Source organism: Mobula birostris, chromosome 17 (assembly GCF_030028105.1).
Source record: "Mobula birostris isolate sMobBir1 chromosome 17, sMobBir1.hap1, whole genome shotgun sequence".
Taxonomy (NCBI): domain Eukaryota; kingdom Metazoa; phylum Chordata; class Chondrichthyes; order Myliobatiformes; family Myliobatidae; genus Mobula; species Mobula birostris.
The window spans coordinates 57183058-57203782 of record NC_092386.1 but is presented as its reverse complement, the minus strand read 5'-3'; the positions used below and the strand labels follow the sequence as shown (position 1 = coordinate 57203782).

Sequence of the window (20725 nt, the reverse complement as noted above, 5' to 3'; positions counted from 1 at the left end):
TTTGAATTACAAAAAAAATCTTTCAAAAATGTGTAACTAAATGACTTAATATTTTCTTCCTATTATATGCATATTTACGTGGCCAGATTCGCGAAACATATACAAGTGTTAGAATATATGAATGGTGCTTTACTTTATCATAAGCATCACTTTGGGTAACTATTTAACCCTTTGCAATCGTCCATGCCATTTTTAAGTTCCTGAATAACGCCGTCACTTACATTTGTAAGACAATTTTACAATCAAAGTAGCTATTTATTTAAAGCTATTCTGATTTTAAATCACATCATCCCGAATGCACTGTCGGTGCGAATTGGTATATTTAAAACGTACTTAGAAGTGATCATCGTTAAGAGGGATGAAGAAAGCTGTTTCCAATGGATTCGCCAACACCACATCCGTGTGCAGAGCAGATATTAGTATTCATATTGCATTCAAGCCTGTTAATCAAACGCACACAGAGATGAAAGACATCTCAGCGGAAACAATGCGGAGAGTACATATCTAAAGCACGCTGTCGCGCGAAACTCCGCTGTAGCATGAGTGAGCGCGGACTTGCTAAAATTCTTTCAGCGAATGGCTATTGCAGCTCCCAAGTCCTCGGTTGAATGAGTTTCCACAAATCGGTTACCAATTACCCGCCCCCGTACTCGAGCTGTGTTGAGCACAGATCCATACTCGTCACTGGCATGATACAGCTCCAGTCACAGCATAACACCAAGCATCACATAAAAAGGCGAACATATACCAGAGATCCCAAAGTTAACAAAAAGAGTTGTTGAACCCCTCCCCCTTGGCGAAAACAAAGAGTAAGGAAATGCTTCTGTACGGCCAGAGTGAGATCTGCTGGGAAAACTCACTGGCGACATGGGATCTGCTTCATCCTTGAACGGCGAGTAACTTCACTGCGGAATACTGTATTTGCCTGGATCCAGACACACTCTCGGTCATGAAGGGCTCTGTGGTGGGGGCGGATCATTTAACTATCCGGTAAGTGACTCTTGATCTGACCGGGATGCAAAAGTAAACTGTGACAGCATTCTCACCGTGATCTGCGTGCAGTAACTGCGGTGTGAAGGCAGACTGTTGGTGTCATAGGTGTCAGATTGACACAGTGCAATTCGAGATTATTACAGTTTTATCTCCGGCGTGTTGTGTATCTGAAATTTGTCGAAACAGAGGTGAAGATAACACTTGAGTGAGCAGACATGTTTTTTTTAAGTGTGAACAAACATATAAACGAACGGGGAATGTCTTAAACAAGCACATTTATATATCGCAGTGTCTCTTCCTTGAAGCTCTGCAATCGATATGAAACTAAAAGGAACTCCAATATCTCCTCAAACGCAAGGAAATCTGCAGATGCTGGAATTTCAAACAACACACATAAAAGTTGCTGGTGACCGCAACTTTCGCTGTGTTCACCAGCAACTTTTATGTGTGTTGTCCAATATCTCCTCATTCCCCAGGGAACCAACCACTCTAGAAGTTTTGACTGCAAAACGTCTTTCAGGGAACACCAGCCTGAAACCGCACATTTATGACAGGTGGGCGTCGGGGGCTGGAAGTGACAGATTTAGGTCCAAAGCAAAGTGCTTTTTTTTTCGCGGGGGTACTATAAAAGACTGCACCGAGCGGGGATTATTCACAAGAAATCGATAGTATCAAGTGGTAAAGTTAACTGGTGGTATTGTAAACTTGACGCGGGGAACAGACGAAACAGCGAAACCGTGGTGTATATATCAGGTTCATTCCTTTGCTGCTTTCCCGGAGACCAGCAATAGAACATGTTCATGATTTAAACCCAGACCCACAAAATAATCACGGATTAAGTATTTCTCAAGGAAATGAGAGCGTGTCTTTGATGCTCTGTAAAAACAAAATCGTCAAAATATTAGTTGCCTCCGATTGAAGACATGGAATTGTTTATGTAAAATGATTGTAGTTCACTTAATAATTGTGCATGACGCCGCGCTAGGATTTATTAAAAGTGGTCACCAGTCAATTCCTTTTTAATTTAACGTGTATTATGGTGCATATAGGTTGCTTGTACATCCTTCCTATTCAATCTCTTGAAATACTGCAGTTTATTTATTGCACTTAAAGCTGAATCGGCAAAGTTATTTCGAGGTGTTATTTGTCTGTGTGTTGTTTGGAGGGTGGGCAGGGCTGTCGCGCAGTGCGGACGCTGGCAGCCGCAGCCGCAGCCGGAGCCGGGCCCAGTCCGCTCGCGCCGCCAGGTGCACACGCTCGCGCCTCTGGGCTGATCCACCGTCTCCCGCCTTTAACCGTCCAACACCGAGTCCCCCTGTTTTCCTCAGAATATACTCTGCTATTATGGAAGCACAACACCTGGCTTGGCCCACTGTCATTCGTCTCCTTTTTAAATGTTGAAAACGGGGTAAACTATCCGACTGGCGAACAACATGTTTTGTATTTTGTTTTACGTGGATCCATCGTTACAACTGATTTTAACCATTTACTGGGGGGAAAAGAATGAAATCCCGACCTTGGATATCTTGCCCTCGTCCCTGAAAAGTCTAGCTGAACTGCGCCTTGTATTTGCTTGTGCTATGTGTTTTCCCCTGTCACGGTGGATGATACTGCCAGGTCAAACCGAGATGGGAGCGGGCGGAACGCTGCTCCTACTTGTTCCCGAACCTCCCTCCACCGTACCGACTGCGATCCTGTACTGTGGAGAGGGTAGACGAACTTAAATCCCTGACTTTCTCCCGCCCCGCCTCTTGCTTCCTTCTCTCCGTGATACGCAGAAAACCAATTGGTTCCAGCCTCGCGAAAACATTTGATTGATATTTCACCTGTCAGCCGGGACCGGGGATTCGAGCGTTCCCTGTAGTCCTCTAGGCAGGAGTTTTATCTCCAGTCTTCATAACATACCGGGTGGATGTATTTGCGGCACCTGTCAGTTTGCAATTTCTTTGGATTTTATTTGAACAACCCTGACAGGAATGTCACAGCGTGTTTCTGCTCACATGGTTACATAGTAACTTTTGGATTTCTGGCACACGTACTCCTGTTTTTTCCCGTGTCGCGATCCGCTTGCGGATTATCTCTGATGGCTAAACAACGATCCGTTTAAATAGTCTACAGTCAGATCCTGTCCAACATTCTGCCTGTTGGAGTTTGGAGTGTAAGATACTTGTAAAATAACGGAGACTTTTATAAAATCAAGAAATACAAATCTCTGAATTAAGAGGACGATTTGAACAATCTACAACGAGATGTGGTGACTTGTGAAGCCAATCTATATATTCAGCGCAGTACAATGATGAACATCAAATGGGACGTTTCCAAAAATAATTCTGGACTATTTTCAGTTTCCTACTTTCCCGTTTCGATTACTATTTCTATCGCTGCCGCCCTCAGGCTGGCTGCATTATCATTTTTCCAACCCTCAATAAAAGATGAAAAATGAAAATAGAAACGAGTACGCTTGCAATTAGTGGCCTTTGAGAAATATCAGCTAATGTTTTGAGTACGAATACCAATGCCATTTCTAAGAATTCGGCTTCAACGTTGCTGTACTACCATCTCCGCGACCTCATATCTGCTGAAAAGAAAATAAAAACTACAAAGTTCGCAGTTCAAGGAAAATTTATTATAAAAGTACACGTGTCACTATATACTACCCTGGGATTCATTTTCTTGCGGGTATTCACAGCAAATATAAAGAAACACAGTAGAATCAATCAAAAATTTTAAATAACGAAGACGGACAAACAACTAATGTGCAAACTACAACAAACTGCGCAAATACAAAAAAAAAACGAAAAAGCGCCCAAAATAATAATAATAAATAAATAAGACATATCAAGAACCCGAATTGATTTCCGTTGATCAAAGATCAACGCTCTGAACCTTTATATCTACATATGCTGCCTGACCTGTTGGGGATTTTCTGTCTTTATTTCTAAATCTCTGGAATTGCTTTAATGCTCGCGTCTGCTCAGATAACTTATTTTTGTTTTCTGTCAAGCCTCTTAAAAAGGCCTTTCGGGATCAGTCACTGTTTGTAAAACCTGGTAAGTTTTGGCTCAACATTGCCAGCAATGAATCAATCACACTTATTTGTTGAAGTGATTCAATTTCGATTACAATAATTGATGTAGACAGGGTGCATATACTGTTACTTAGAAGCAGTTCCTGCATAAAGTGCAGATTAAATTGTTTAGCACTTTAAGGTTAAGAGTTTTATTAGGGTAAAAGTGCAAGTTCATATGATCAAAGCAGTACCAATAGGCGTTCATCAAACAGGGGGAATAATTGTATATGATAATCATCCATGTGTTCATCTAATACATTATAATAAAACATGCTTTGATAAGTGATTATTTGTTCATTTGACAGGATCTTTTCTGATACATGGATAATTTATTAAACCGTCATTAAAGTTTGTTGGACTGACCAAATCCGTGGATTGTGGAAGTAACATCGGTTTTGCTGACTAGCTGATAGAAACATGAATGGAAGATCATGTAATGTTAACCACCGGGGGACGAGGACTCCTCAAGGACCAGCCTTAATCAATGGACAACAGATCCCCCCAATCAGAATTCAGACAGAAACACCGTGCCCGTCTTCAAACAGCGCTACACCGAGTCCTGCCGCTGGAATGCTCGCCAACAATATGCACAGGAAGCTGTCAATGAACGGCTGCCAGCATCCTACCGCAACACCTCAAAACACCAGCATGCCCGAAAATGGCATCCACTTACCCGCTTTAAGTCCGAGAAGGCAAGTCGTATCAAAACCGATCTTTCCAGTATCCCAGCCAGCAGGCCATTCAACACCCCTTTCCTCAAAACCAAAATCCATGGAATTTGGAAGCATTCTTGCAAACAGCAATGTGAAAGGTAAGATTTTTAAAACTGAAGTGGGTATTGTTTTCTCTTGAGAGTACGTACGCGTGGGTTAGTCAGTAATGATTAATTTAGTTAATACATTTGGAGTGCTCAGGAGCTAATAGAGCTCTTAGAAGTTCTGTATTTTCGTTGCCTAAATAGAATATTTTACTTTGATTGCTGTAAAAAAAGTATATTGGACTAAATGGCTGATTAATTAATAATGCGCTGACCTGTCCTGATCCATTACCTTAAGCATGCCTTTGCATGTTGGTGGTGATGTCAGCACACTGCCAACAAGTTCAACTATGCTTGGTTAAATAGTAAGTGACCCTTTCTAATGTTACTGCCAGCCTTTTTAACCTTTTGCTTGGTAACTGTTGCACAGGACTCCTGCAGCACATGCAGTGAATCAATAACCAGCTTTTTAACAACATGGCTTATTATAAAGCATACCGATTTATTATCCTCAAGTATTGAACTGCAAAATATCACCAAATGAGTCACCAGATTATATGACAATCATTAATTATCTAGTAAAAATAATCAGTCTGCAAAGTGTTACTATCTGTTAAAGCAGTAGTTACAGGCAGAAATAAAGCACATTTTAGAAAATGAATAATATATAAAATAATTTCAAAGAAATAAATCGCCCTTGTTTATGTAGTTGAAGCTAGAAGTGTTACCTGCAGTGAGTGTGTTGGCTTTCTTGGTTAGTTGGCACACTATAATTGGGCTGATTGCCACTGTGGCAAATTTTGATTTGAGACCTCAGATTAGAATTTTGTGTGGTGATCGTCCATATGTAGTTAATCTTACATTTCACAAATAAAAAGTAAAAATTTACATTGGTTCACTTATACTGAATGTTAGATTTGTTTGGAATTATCTGAATGATCACATCACATATTGGTGCAGAAAGGGGATTTCAGAATATTTGTTTTTGAAACCTGACAGGGCACAGTCATTATACAATTCTAAAAGACCAGGAATTTTTATTATTGTTTGAAATGATTTTCTGCTTTTGCACTTAAATTATCGTGCATCATTTTTCGAAGGTGATGATAGCGTAGAATAGTTGAAAACAGTTCTTCTTCTCTGGTCTTCCTGAACAGAGCCCGGTATCATGTTATTTCCATTCTATAATCCATGTATGCCAAGTATTGTTTTAGTATTAATTGGTTCAGGTTTTTAATTGCTTTGGGTTTGGACTCATTGGAAATAAATTAATAGTCCAAAGGATCTCTTCTGATGTTTCACAAAGTTGAAATCATGTGATATACCTTTAGATTATTTTCTTAATCTGAGTAGGAGCTTGTATAGATGAAAGTATCTGTAGTCTAATCATCAATCTCATTGAGCCTTTACAGAATTTTAGATTTTGGAACAAAGTAGCATGAATTTTAAATCCTAATAGGAACTTTCCTTTACGGCAATTGCGTTCATTTGAGCCAGGTAGCTGTCAAAACTGTTATAAAAGAATCTGCACCATTTTGACAGACAAGATGCTTCATGTGTAAGTACTTCAGGCTTTCCCAAAACAATTACATTAGAACAGTTTACAAAAAATGAAAATAGAAATTCAATAATTAATATTTCCAACAACACTGGTGATCATATTGGGTATATGCTGAATATTGTAACAAAAGAGTTTTGATATTGCTGTCCAAACAGACTTTTAATTTGTTCCTATTAAAAGGTTCTTGCTTTTGTTCTGTTGTACTTCAGGTGATCGTGTCACTTCAGAGATTTGGACCATTGCAACACTTAAGTCTCTAATGCCTATTGCCACCCTTTTTTCCTCATATAGCATTTTTTTGACAGCTATTCTAGTTGTTGAAATGAAACATGCCTTACAGACTCTGGGCTGGATCACCTTGGATCAGACCCACATTTTGGACTCACTGCCTGCTCACCCGCGCTTCTCTTTTATGATTTTGAGGACCAAACAAGTTGATGCTCTGCACCCAAGAAGCAAAGGGGGCTCCTGAGTGGCAATAAGGCTGCTGTAAACCTGAGGTGCTGCCTCTTGAATGCTCTGATGGTCTTTGACAGCTCAAAGCACACAGAAATACTAATACATAACAAACATGTGCGGGAATAAAAATAGTTCAAACACATATCTGCCCTTCCTCTACATTTGTCCAAATGAATGGGATTGTCACAAAATATGCCCTCTCCACAATATCTATTGTTCTACCACTGGGCTCATAGGTGGGCTCTCCAATGCAAGGGAAGATCAAGTTTCCCAACATCGGATGTGCAGCTTATTTCAGACTAAGGTATTTAGCTGTGCTGATCGCCAACAGGTTCAAGAGAACCATTATTGCACTTTAACAAGTAAACAGTTTTCATAATTTGAAGTAGAAATTCACCAGGAATACAATTGATTAAGGCATTTTTTTAAATTCTAAAGGTGCTGAGATTTTAGCTTCTATCAAATTTATGGCTTTGTGTTGTGCACAGAAGTCAATCTTGTTTTGCTCCAATGTCATCCGGAGGTTAGACATTACTTCAAAGCAACTTGCACCAGTTTTCAAAAGTAGCAATGAATAAATGGCAATTTAATTTTCTTTCAAAGAGATTTTCTTTCAAAGATCTATAATTAAAATATCAGTTTAAAGAGCTTCTAAATTCCTGTGAGTAATTCCCATGAATTATGCTTTCAACTCACAGGAAGTGTATTTAAAAATTACACTTTCTCATCTAGGATTTCCTGAAAGTACTGCAGCATATTTGACAGATTGCTGATGTATATAGTGAACCATATAATAGGTGTCAAAGAAAGTAGTCAATGATCATCTTTATTCATTGAATAGTTTTGCTTCAGCTAGCTGATTATTAATTTACTTCAGCAAAATGAAATAAGTTTATTTCTAACTGTAGATATCCAATTTATGAAAAAAGTGACATTAAACTAATAAAATAATGTTATTCTTTGGATTACTGTAGAAAATAAATGTAATGACACATTTTATGGCATGTATAGTTATTAGTATTATACTCTAAATCTTCATACTCAAGTTGTCAAACAATCTTAATTTGAATGATCATGAAGAGGTATGGCACACTTATTGTTTACAAGTCATACTTTATTGTGTTGAAAATATGCCAACACATTCCAGTTGCATGAGGCACATTTAGTGACTGATGCATAAAAAGGTCTGCAAGATGGCAGATAGGTGCCCTAACATTCTTTGCCTTTTGTGAAATGCAATCCCGACAAGTTGTGGTTTTGACCAAAGTTCAAAGTTCAAAGTAAATTTATTATCAAAGCATTGTAGACATTATACAACCTTGAGCTTCGTCTCCATACAGGCAGCCAAGAACCAAGGAAATCCAAAAGAACCCATTTTAAAAAAAGACTAAACACCCAACGTGTAGAGAAAATAAAACAAATCATGCAAACAATAAACATAAGCAAATAGTGGTCTGAACTGAAGTCCACAAAGTGAGTCAGTCCACAGAACCTTAGCTCAACACAGAGCGGAGACAGTGAGCTGAACTAGCCTGTCCCTCACCTTAACCATTTCAATCCAGTCCAGCACCTAAATCATCGTCCAAACATCAGGTTCACTCACTTTGACCAGTGGGGAAAATAATTGGAAGAACTGACTCTGTCAAACAGTGATAGAGGTATTAATTCCTCCATACCCCCCCCCCCCACACACACACACAGAGTTGAAATGGAGTGGCACTGAAGTTAAACGATTGTCTTTGACTTTCTACCAGTTCCACTATTTGTACCACGTTACCTGGAGTTTAGTGTTAGACAATCCAACTGTACAGCTGAATCAAGAATTTAATTGATCTATCCAAACAAGGCTTTCTAAAATCTATTTCATAAATAGTTGTAGCAGGAGTAATAACATTCAATGTGTAATATTACACTTTTGTAAGAGTCTTGCTACAGAAATCACATTAGCAATCTGATTACAGAAATCAGATTGGCAATGTGACTTATTGAGTATTAATTCTGCTTCTGTGTTGATGCATGTCCAAAATCTACACTCAGTCTAAGCTTTAAGTAGCAGCATTAACTGCCTTCTTATGCAGCAATATTAGTCCTAGGAGCCCATTCAAAAGAAATTTTAGTTTGAATAACATACAAATATTTAAAACTAGAAATGCATTGCAAAAACATGGCTTGTTGACAAATGATCTCACTATATTTTTCAATAGTTTTTACATTTATTGTGCTGCTTTGCAGCAGTTAAATTTTAAGAGAATTCTGCATTTTTAAAATATGGCTGATAGTTTGTTCTTTTATTATAATTTATCCTATTAAAATATATCAGAGAGGTTATAGTAAAAAGATTCTTAGCTTTTTTTAACTTATCTTAATTGCAAAACCACCTCTCCAATCACAGTACAAGTACAGTGCCTATAAAAAGTATCCATCCTTTGGAAGTTTTCATGTTTTGTTGTTTTACCACATTGAATCACAGTGGACTTAATTTGGCTTTTTTGACACTGACAACAGAAATAGACTTTTTTGTGTCAAAGTGAATACAGACCTTTACAAAGTGATCTAAATTAATTACAAATATTGATTGCTTAAGAATTCATCCCCCTTCAAGTCAGTTTGGGTTTGGGTTTTGGGTATTTGATCCTCCACAATATTCCGCTTGGGAATTTAAACCAGACGTGGCGGTGTTTTTTTTTATGAGGTCAAGTTGCGAGCTTGACATCAACCCGCCATGGATAGAGAGCACGCTCAGGAGCGGTCTGTCACTGGATCGAACTCGGGAACCTCCGTTCTCAAGCCCAGCACTGATCTCACTGCGCCACCAGCTGACTTTTATTTAATCAAAGTACCTTTGGCAGCAATTATAGCTTTAAGTCTGTGTGGATAGGTCTCTATAAGCTTTACACATCTGGACACTACAATTTTTCCCCATTCTTCTTTACAAAACTGCTCAAACCCTGTCAGGTTGCATGGAGATCATGAGTGAACAGCCCCTTAAGTCCAGCCACAAATTCTCAGGTGAATTGAGGTCTGGACTCTGACTTGGCCACTCCAGGACATTAATTTTGTTGTTTTTAAGCCATTCTTGTGTAGCTCTGGCTTTATGCTTTGGAGAAGATTTGTTGGAAAACAAATCTTCCCCTGAGTCGCAGTTCTCTCGCAGACTACATCAAGTTTTCCTCCAGGGTTTCCCTGTATTTTGCTGCATTTATTTTACCCTCTTCCTTCCCAAGTCTTCCAGGACCTGCTGCAGTGAAGAATCCCCACAGCATGATGCAGCTACCACACCATACTTCATGGTAGGGATGGTGTGTTTTTGTGATGTGAAATGTTTGGTTTATGCCAAACATCACATTTAGTCTGATGGCCAAAAAGCTCAACTTTGTTTTCATCAGACCACAGAAACTTCTTCCAGCTGTCTTCAGTCTCCTACATGCCTTTTGGCAAACTCTAGCTGAGGTTTCATGTGATTTTTTTTCCCGACAGTGGTTTTCTCTTTACCACCCTCTCATAAAACTGCCACCGGTGAAGCACCTGGGCAACAGATATTGTATGCGCAGTCTCTCCCATCTCAGCCACTGAAACTTAGAACTCCTCCAGAGTTGTCATAGGTCTCCTGGTGGCCTCCCTCACTAGTCCCCTTCTTGCATGGTCACTCAGTTTTTGAGGATGGCCTGCTCTAGGCAGATTTACAGCTGTGCCATATTCTTTCCACTTTGTGATAACTAACCCAACTGTACTCCAAGGGCTATTCAGTGACTTGGAAATTTTCTTGTATCCATCTCCTGATTTGAGCTTTTCAATAACCTTTTCATGGAGTTGCATAGAGTGTTCTTTTATCTTTGTGGTGTAGTTTTTGCCAGGATACTGACTCACCAGCAGTTGGACCTTCCTGATACAGGTGTATTTTTACTACAATCAATTGAAACACCTTGACTGCACAGAGATCTCCTTTTAACCAAGTACATGATCTCTAAAACCAATTAGCTGCACCAGTGATGATTTGGTGTGTCATATTAAAGGGGCAGGAGAATGAATACTTATGAAAACAAATATTTTGTGTTTTATATCTGTAATTAATTGGATCACTTTGTAGAGATCTGTTTTCAGTTTGACATGAAAGAGATTTTTTCTATTAATCAGTATCAAAAAGGCCAAATTAAGTCCATTGTGATTCAATGTTGTAAATCAAAAAAACAGGAAAACTTCTAAGGGGGTGAATACTTTTTATAGACATCGTATTTTGTCTGATACAAATAATCAGATGTAAAGTACAGTAATTCAGTGAGCTTCGTAAAGTTTGAGTTTGAACATGTCATATTAAGGACAACTGACAACAGAGCCAAGTAATTGGTTCAGTAGTATCCTCTGGGAAAAGGAAACAGCAAAGCCAATGTAAATATGCTTTATGATTTTGGTGTAAAACTATACCTTATTGTAAACATGGTCTCACAGGTCTCTTAACTAGGGTTGCCAAATTTCTCACTCCCAAATAAGGGACAAAAGTAGCAGTCAAATACGGGACACTTGCATTTACCCCGAGAAAGACTACCATGACCATGAAGCCTTGCACGGGCACCTGTGTGCACATACGTGACGTGCGCATACGTGTAGGTGTCGATTTTTTTCTATGAATCGGTTTTAGCTTAATCTTCCCAATTCTGATACACTGTACATATATTATTTCTACTTTATATAGGCTGTGTATTTATCATATCATTCCTGCTTTTGTTAGTGTTATTTTAGGTTTTATGTGTTATTGGTATGATTTGGTAGGTTATTTTTTGGGTCTGGGAACGCTCAAAAATTTTTCCCATATAAATTAATGGTAATTGCTTCTGTGCTTTACGCATTTCGGCTTGCGAACGGTTTTGTAGGGACACTCTACCTTAGCAGGGGAAATACAGGACAAGGGCGGTCCCATATGGGACAAACCAATTTACCCCAATATACGGGATGTTCCGGCTAATACAGGACAGTTGACAACCCTACTCTTAACACAATTGTTTCTGGAACGAAGCTATCACAATTCTTAGGACAGATTTTCAATGAAAGGCCACAATTATTGCTACTGAATATCCTGAAAACTCAATATATACAATCTAGTTAACCATCCTCAACAAAAATCGCACCTTAGATTCTATCAAAACATCTCAGCTAAGTGTGATTTTTTATGGTGGGCCTTCAGAATATATGTGCCTAATGCTCCCGATGTGCCCTCCTATACATTGGTGAGGCCCGTCGTAAATTGAGGGACCCCCTCGTTGAGCACTTCTGCACCAGGCCCAAACATTTTAATTCCAGTTCCCATTCCCATTCTATTGTGCCAGTCCACGGCCTCCTCTTGTGCCAAGATGAGGCCACCCTCAGGGAGCAGGAGCAACACCTTATATACTGTCTGGGTACCCTGCTACTTGATGGTATGAATATCGATTTCTTCTTCTGGTAAACAAATTGCCCCTCCCCCCCACTGCCCACTATTCCCTACTCTGGCATTCTACTTCTTCTTGTTTGCCTATTACTGCCTCCTTTCCTTTCTCCTATGGTCCACTCTCCTATCTTAGCAAATTCTTTATTCTCCCACTCTTGACCTTTCCCACCCACATGGCTTCACCTGTCACCTTCTAGCTAACCTCTTTCCCCACCCCCCACCTTTTTATTCTGACACCTTCCCCCCTTCCTTCTCAGTCCTGAAGACGTGTCTTGGCCTGAAATGTCTACTGTTTATTCTTTTCCATGGATGCTGACTGACCTGTTGAGCTTCTCCGGCATTTTATGAGTGTTGCTTTGGATTTCCAGCATCTGTAGACTTTCTCATATGTACTATATCTAACCTTACATATGGATTTCACTTATATTGGTATTGGTTTGTTGGTCTGGGTTTATTATTGTCGCCTGGATCAAAGTACAGTGGAAAGATTTTGTCTGTATGTCATTCAGACAGAATGCGGAATAAATTGTTATAATCACAGAGAAGGTACAGTGCAGGTAGTTGGTCTTAGTGACCTTGTGATTAGGAGCAGCTTCCATACTCATGTTGATGGCATGCATCTCCACCTTCCATTGTTTGACTCATGTCCATGAACATGAAATTAGATTGTTTATCTGTAATACGTAATGGATTAAACATTTATTTTTCACCAATCAAACAGGAAGTGATCCATTTTTTCAGGCCCTCATTAGTTTCATCTCCCTTTATAAATAAGCTTTGAAGAGAGGCAATTTCAGTTCATTCTTCCCATCGCAAACTACAATCTCCATCTTCTACTCACCTGGCCTGTGAGCAGGAACTAAAAGAAATTTTAATTTCTTTCCAGCCTGCCTCATCCTTATTTTGCACCATTCCGAACTCCTGCATCTTTTCCAACTCATCTAGAGCTTGGAAGATGACCTTTTACACAGTGTTTTTCCTCTTGCTCCTCTGTTACAAACAACTCTTCATTCTCCCATCCCTGTTTGTTTGTAATTCCCTTCTTGAATCCTTGGACTTTATATTCTCCATATTGTAAAATCTCATTATCTCAGTATTTATTTTTAATAAAGTTTTTGATCAGTGCATTTAACTATCCCACAGCTGTTCATGTCATTATTTTATTCTTCTATTAAAACCCCAAACATATTTTTCAGTCGATCAGCCTGTTTCATATGTCTTTATTGATTGGTACAAGATAGGAGGAATGCTGTAATTTGATTTGGGCTCCACCTTAAGCTATATTCATAACAGACTTTCTAATTCTTCATTTATTCTCAATCCTCCCCCTAGGCTATAGGAAGGTCAAATTTTTAAAAAATTATTCAAACCCCACTTTTCATTTAAAGGAGGCCTATTACTACGTTAATATATTCTACTTTGTCCATCACCACGTTCCTTACAGTCAGCTTTCTAAAAGTTGAAAATGACACTTTATGCAAAAATTGGAGGGCAGGTAATCTTTAAAGGGTATATCTAAGGATATTATTATAGAAATATGGAATAATTGAAAGGCTCTTTTGCACAACTTATTCATGCCAACCAAGTGCTCCTCCACAGTAGTCCCAAACTTGCCTGTGTTTAGTCCTGATCCCTCTAAACCTTTCATACCCACTTTCTTCTCTAACTGTCTTTTACACGTTGTTACAGTATCTATCTCAACCACTTCATCTGGCAGCTCATTCCATCTACGTTCTACCCTCTATGTAAAGAAGTTAGCCGTCAAGTCCCTTTTTAACTTTTCCTCTCTCTCCTTAAACCTATGCCATCTAGATTTTGGTTCCCTTTCCTTGGGAAAAAGACTCTATCCATTCAGCTTATTTCTGCCACTTATCTTTTTATAAATCTCAAAGAGATCCCCTGTCAGTCTCCCACACTTCAAGGAATACATTCCTGGCCTGCCAGCCTCTCCCAGTAACTCAGACCGTTAAGACATGGGAACAGTCTCATAAATCTTTCTTCCAGTTTAATGATGTACTCATTTTCCTATGTGGTCTGCAACTTGGCAACATGAACATTAAATTCTACAACTTCTGGTGACTGCTCCCCTTCTGCTACTTTTCTCTTTCCTCTTAATCTTTCTTGCCCCCATATCTCTTAGACCTCTCCCATCTGCTCATCACCCACACCCTCTTCCCACTGGTTCCCCACCCCACCTCCCTCCCTTTATTCCACATTCTATCTTTTCCTCCGATTATTTTCACCATTTCATCATCTTTTCACTTCTACTTATCACCCCCCCCCCCGGGCTTCTGACACCATTCCCAATCTCCCCCTCCCCCATCTGCCCATCACCCCTCTCACCTGGATTCTTCTATCACCTCTACTTTTTATACCATATCTTCCCTCTAATTTTCAGTCCAATGAAGGGTCTCAACCTGAAACATCAACAACAGACACAAAATGCTGGAGGAACTCAGCAGGCCAAGCAGTATCTATGGAAAAAACTACAGTCTATGTTTCAGGCCGAGACCCTTTGGCAGGACTGGAGAAAATGGCTGAGAGTAGATTTAAAGGACGGAGGGGGAAGGAAGAGAGAAACACAAGGTGATAGGTGATCACAGAGAGGGAGCTGTGAGAGAGGTTTCACTGAACTCCTGTCAAAGGGAAGATTTAAACTTCTTCAGAGTAGGCATCCCTGGAAGACCTTTGCAGTGTAGTAATCCAACCACAAACAAGAGAAAATTTGCAGATACTGGAAATCTAAGCAACACACACAAAATGCTGGAGGAACTCAGCAGGCCAGGCAGCATCTATGGAAAAAAGTACAGACGGCATTTCGGACCGAGACCCTTCAGCAGGACTGGAGAGAAAAAGCCAAGGAGTAGATTTAAAAGGAAAGATCAACAGTCTATTTCTCTCCATAGATGCTGCCTGATTTGCTGATGTGTTGCTTTAGATTCAGCATCTGCAGTCTCTGGTGTCTCCCATACTCAGTGCGCTTACTGATGCCAAACACTTTCTCAACAATTGTGGGTATCCCTTTCAGAGAACTATGCATATATACTCCAAGTACCTCTGTTCTACAGCACTTCCCAGGGCCCTAATGATCACTGTGAAAGCCTACCTTGATTTGCCTTCGCAAAATGAAACACCTCACAATTATCTGTATTAAGTTTTCTACAAACTTAGTAACCAAGCCTTGTATATTCTCATCCAATTCATTAATATTGTAGGTTTTCACAAATAAGATGACTTAAGGCATCGTATGTTCAACAAAAAAAACCATAACAACTGATTTATTGAACTCAATGCACGGTAAAAGTCCTTTACGTAATTACATCACGTCAGACCAGCCTCTTAAAGTGAAACCCCAACTCAATGTTGGTGGTTGTGAATTATGTGCATTTCCACTGATTACGTTACCCTACACAGTCCCCCCCCCCCCAACAGAATTCACTAAAACTGGCATTGTGAACCTGTGCAGAGCTCGGACGATCCGCCTGGCTCCGGTCATGTGCTCTCTGTGAGGAGGAACAACAAGTGCCTTAGGGTCATCCACTGGTGCATTGACACGTGGATGGTCACGTTGTGACAGCAGAGGCATAGTTGCATAATCCTCCAACTCTTGGTGAGCTGGTTTAAAGCAATCTACCAAAACACATTCAGGTTTACACCCCCCCCCCCATCTATGATAAAAGTCTTTTCTCTCTATTCCAAAACACAGAACAGGCCATCGTAAGTGGGCCTAAAGGGGGTGCTGTTGTTCATCATGGCAGATAAAAACAAATGAGGCAGAATGTAGGTCAACAGGAACCCAATAGTGCTGTACGCTATGATGAGAGGCAGGAGTAGGTGCAAAGGAATTGAATTAACTAAGGAAGATGGAACACTGTTGAGAGGCCAAGCAGGCAGTCGTGGTATCAGGAATAAAATCACCTGTCACTTGTAACGGCTGCCTGTATACCCACCTAGCTGCAGGTCCCCTGTTGGAGCTGTTTTGAGCCTCAGCACACAAGACGATCCTGCCAACACTCATCAGTCAGGGAAGCCCTCACAGCAGCCTTTAAGGAGCAGTGAAACTGCTCGCATAAGCCATTGGACTGCGGGTGATAAACCGCATGGTGTGATCTGGCCTAACTCTGAGGTTCTGGGCCATTGCAGCCCAAAGGTCTGATATGAATTGGGGATCGCGGGCAGAGAAACTATCAGGTGGGGTGCCAAACAGAGCAATCCAGGTGCTGATGAACATCTGAGCCTCTTCTGCAGTCATCATCAATGCTAGAAGGACAACCTCTAGCCACCTGGTGGTATGGTCCACCATGGTAAGGAGGTGCGTGAAACTGCGGGAGGGACAAGGTTCACATTGACATGGTCAAATCACCTCTCAAGGACCTCAAAAGGTGCCAACTGGGCCTGAACATGCCAGTTCATTTTTGCCTGCTGGCACTACACACAAGCTGCAGTCTAGTCGAAGGCCGTGGCACACAAACTGTAGTGCAACCAGTTTCTTGTGAGGTCTTCCGGCCCAGAATTGAGAGGCCATGTATGCAGTCAAAAACAGTCCACCTCCAGTTTGCTGGCACTATGGGGTGAGGGCGACCAGTCGAGACATCATTCAGGAGAAAAACACCAGCATCTCCGAACTTAATGTCAGCCAACCGCAGGCCCGTGACTGTTGTTCAGCAAGCCTGGACTTCTGGGTCAGTAGCTTGGTTGGCTGCCATGCCAGCACAGTCAACCCCTATGTGTATGGCCTCAATGGCTGCCCATGTGAGGCAATCGGCCACAGCATTATTTTCCCCTTTGATATGTTGTACATCAGTTGTACCCTCTGATATGTAGGCCAGGCGGCATTGCTGCCGTGCAAACCAAGGGTTAGATAATTTGGCCATCGTGTGTATGAGGAGTTTGCGGTAAATGAACGCTGTGAACTGGCGATCCTCTAGAAGAAAATGAAAATGATGGACAGCCAGATAGATTCTGAGAAGCCCACGGTACAAACGTGCTGTACTTCCTTTGGGGGGCAGGGGGAACGGAGTTGATGGCTGAAGCCGGCGAGCGGCTGCCACACGCCTCTGACCAGCTATTCGTGCACAGCACCCACAGCATAGTCTGAAGCATCAACAGTGATGGCTATAGGTACGCTGAGGAGTGGGTCTGCCAGTAGAGTTACGTTGGAAAGAGCTCGTTTGGTACCATCAAATGATCTGGTCACATCTGCTGGCCAGTCAAGTACTTGATTCCGGGTACTATATTGCCTTTCCCCTTATACAGGGGAAGCATAAGATCAGCAGCTCACGGAATGAAGTGTGGACTCACCACTGTGGAGTTACTGAGCGACACTACCACACAGGAATATTGGCTGTTGTCGGTGGAGATTCCTCACGGTGTGACTTAGGTCTCAGCTTGTACAAACCAAGCAGCGGCATTTTGCTCTCAAAACTCCGGCAGTTTCAAAGCGACTGTGTTGGCCATCATGTTCAATAACTCTGGAACCGTCCTAGAGCATCGGGGTCACCAACGTAGGTTTTCGCAAAGAAAACAACGCTAGACATTTTATCTTTAATAAAGAACCGTAACAACTCATTCATTGAACTCCAAAATAACTGAACACAAAGCACGGTAAAAGTAATTTACGTGTATGCTAGAGGTACTCAGCAGGGCAGGCAGCATATATGGAAACAAGTATAGTATAGTCGATGTTTTGGGCCGAGAACCGTTGGCAGGACTGGAGAAAAAAGAAGAGTAGATTTAAAAGGTGGGGGGGGGGGGGGAGGGGAGAGAGGAACAGAAGGTGAAACTTGGAGTGGGAGAGGGGTGAAGTAAAGAGGTGAGAAGTTGATTGGTGAAAGAGATACAGAGCTGGAGAAGGGGGAGTCTGATAGGAGAGGACAGAAGGCCATGGAAGAAATAAGAGGGGGGAGGAGAACCAGAGGGAGGTGATGGGCAGGCAAGGAGATAAGGGGAATGGGGAATGCTGAAGGCTGAAGGGGAGAGGGGAGCATTACAGCAAGTTCAAGAAATCGATGTCCATGCCATCAGGTTGGAGGCTACCCAGGCAGAATACGAAGCATTGTTCCTTTAACCTGAGTGTGGTCTCATTGCAACAGTAGAGGAGGCCATGGATTGGCATTTCAGAGTGGGAATGGGAAGTGGAATTAAAACGAGTGGTTGCTGGGAGATCCCGCTTCTTCTGGTGGATGGAGCATAGGTGCTTCTTATCTCCTTGCCTGCCCATTGCCTCCCTCTGCGCTCCTCCCCCTTTCTTCCTTGGCCTTCTGTTCTCTCCTATCAGCCTCCCCCTTCTCCAGCCCTGTATCTCTTTCACCAATCAACCTCCCAGCCCTCCCCCTCTCCTAGTTTCACCTATCAGCTTGTGTTTCTCCCTCTCCTCCCCCCACTTTTTAAATCCACTCTTCTTTTTTACTCCAGTCCTGCCAAAGGGTCTCAGCCCGAAACATCAACTGTACTCTTTTCCGTAGATGCTGCCTGGCCTGCGAGTTCCTCCAGCACTTTGTGTGTATTGTTAAATATCAAAGTATCTAGCTCTAACTGGATCCCATACAATCTAATGTTCCAGGCTAGCCTACCATGCGGTACTATGTCAAAGGCCTTGCTGAAGTCCATATAGATAATATCCACTGCCATATCTTCATCACTCTCTTGGTTACTACCTTTTTTAAAAAAACACTTAACAGGTTTGTGAGACACAATTTTCCATGCCAAAAGTCATGCTGACTGTACCTAATCCATCCAAATGCTGTTCAATCCTGTCCCTCAGAATACCAACCAATAACTTTCTGATTACTGACATTAAGATCACTAGCTTGAAGCTCCCTAGCTTGTCTTAAGTAACAGTACTATGCTAGCTACACTCCAGTCTTCTGGAACTTCATCTGTGGCTAACAATGATGCAAGTATCTCTGCAAGGGCCTGCGCCATTTCTTCCATAGCTTCCCATCAGGTCCAAGGATGCATTTGGTCAGGTTGCAGGGAATTATCCTTCTTCATGTGCTTGAGGACTGCCAGTACCTCCTCTTTGGTTATTTGGATATCTTTAAATCTTACTATTCATGAAGAAACAATGTTTAGAAAAAATGTAACTTCAACTATCAAAATAGATGCACATAATGAAGAATACATTGTGGGAGGGAATTAATTTGCCATTACAGGACTGAAAGGCAAGTCTTAGTGGCTACATGATATTTTCCCTTGTTCACTATTTTCAACTTTTGACTGCACTACTTTGTGTATTAGTGATTAGAATCACAGCTAGTATTGCACTAGTTAGTTTACATAATCACAAATATTTAACTTGCAGTCAAGGTTAAGATTATTTATTCTGTGAGTTTTAATGGAACTCCTAGTGATATTTCCCACAATGTAAAAGAACAGCAATGTTAAACACCAATTAACATTGTGATAACTGATCTGCATGATATGTCAATACAAATATGGCTTCTGAAATATTACTTTGAATACAGTAGGAACTTAAATTCGCTATAATATAACTCTGAGGGTCTTTGATTCAATAAGTTTCATGAAAGCTAATGGCATATGTAACTAAACATTTGCCTTAAGTGTAGAGGTCAGAGAAATTATTATTCTTTTGAGGGGCTTTAAACTTTTTTACTAATTGTTTCAGTTATTCTTAGACTATAATTTCAGTGACGGAGTTTTTATCAGAGACACACACAAAATGCGCAGACCAGACAGCATTTATCAGTTCCTTTGTCTTATTTCAGGTACTCTCCTCTCCCTATTCTCCTCCATGTTACTCCACATTGATTTTCCTATTAACTCTTCTTCTCTTCACCCAACTTGGCAGTGAATCTGAGACTTTTTCTTCAAAGCAAATCTGCAGATGTTGGAATCTGAAGGGAGGTGAATATCAGATGGAGGCAGACAAAGAGAAACAGAAATAAATAGTGGACGGAGTGAGTTGTGTGTGTGTGGGTGAGGTGGTAGAGTGGAGAACAAAGGTTGGAGGCAGCAGTTGCCCCCAGATATTATTCACCTACTATGAACTCCCAATTCCACTCCTCTCTTCTCTCTTACTTGGCACAGCCTGCCTATCATATTCCATCCCTTCCCAGTCCACCAATCACCTCAGGCTCCTGTCTCACCACCCCTTTCTTCCTTTTACCTTCTTTCTCCCCTCGCAGCCCAGAGCAGGGTTTTGACCCAAATTATCAATATTTTATTTCCCCCCACTGAGTTTCTGCAAAAGATTTCTTTGTAACTTCAAAACATATTTTATGGACTATACATTTAATTCTCATGAGGACGTTTCACATTTGATATCTTATCATGTTCAAGTTACTTTCACATCTGACTTCAATATATCCATTCATTGCATTGTGTGTTTCCACATTTAGTTGAATAAATTAATGTAGAACAGATGATATGTATTTATTCTGAGATATCCTATTGTATCTGTTCATCATGACATTGAGAATATTTTGAACCACTGGAGTTTCT

The 20725-nt window shown here is 40.9% G+C and overlaps 1 protein-coding gene across 4 annotated transcripts in view; it reads left to right on the top strand.

Annotated features, from left to right (window-relative positions):
• The first annotated feature begins 517 nt into the window (after positions 1 to 517).
• LOC140211696 (zinc finger protein GLIS3-like) overlaps positions 518 to 20725 on the top strand; it is a 496720-nt gene continuing 476512 nt past the window's right edge. Inside the window, exons 1-2 of one of the 4 annotated variants that reach the window (XM_072281769.1) lie at positions 518 to 990; positions 4369 to 4874. In XM_072281769.1, the coding sequence (XP_072137870.1) occupies positions 4481 to 4874 (394 nt within the window). In that variant the 5' untranslated portion in view covers positions 518 to 990; positions 4369 to 4480. Of the gene's footprint in view, positions 991 to 2817; positions 4044 to 4368; positions 4875 to 20725 lie in introns of those variants that run through there. The other 3 variants (XM_072281766.1, XM_072281770.1, XM_072281767.1) reach the window with 3 other exon arrangements.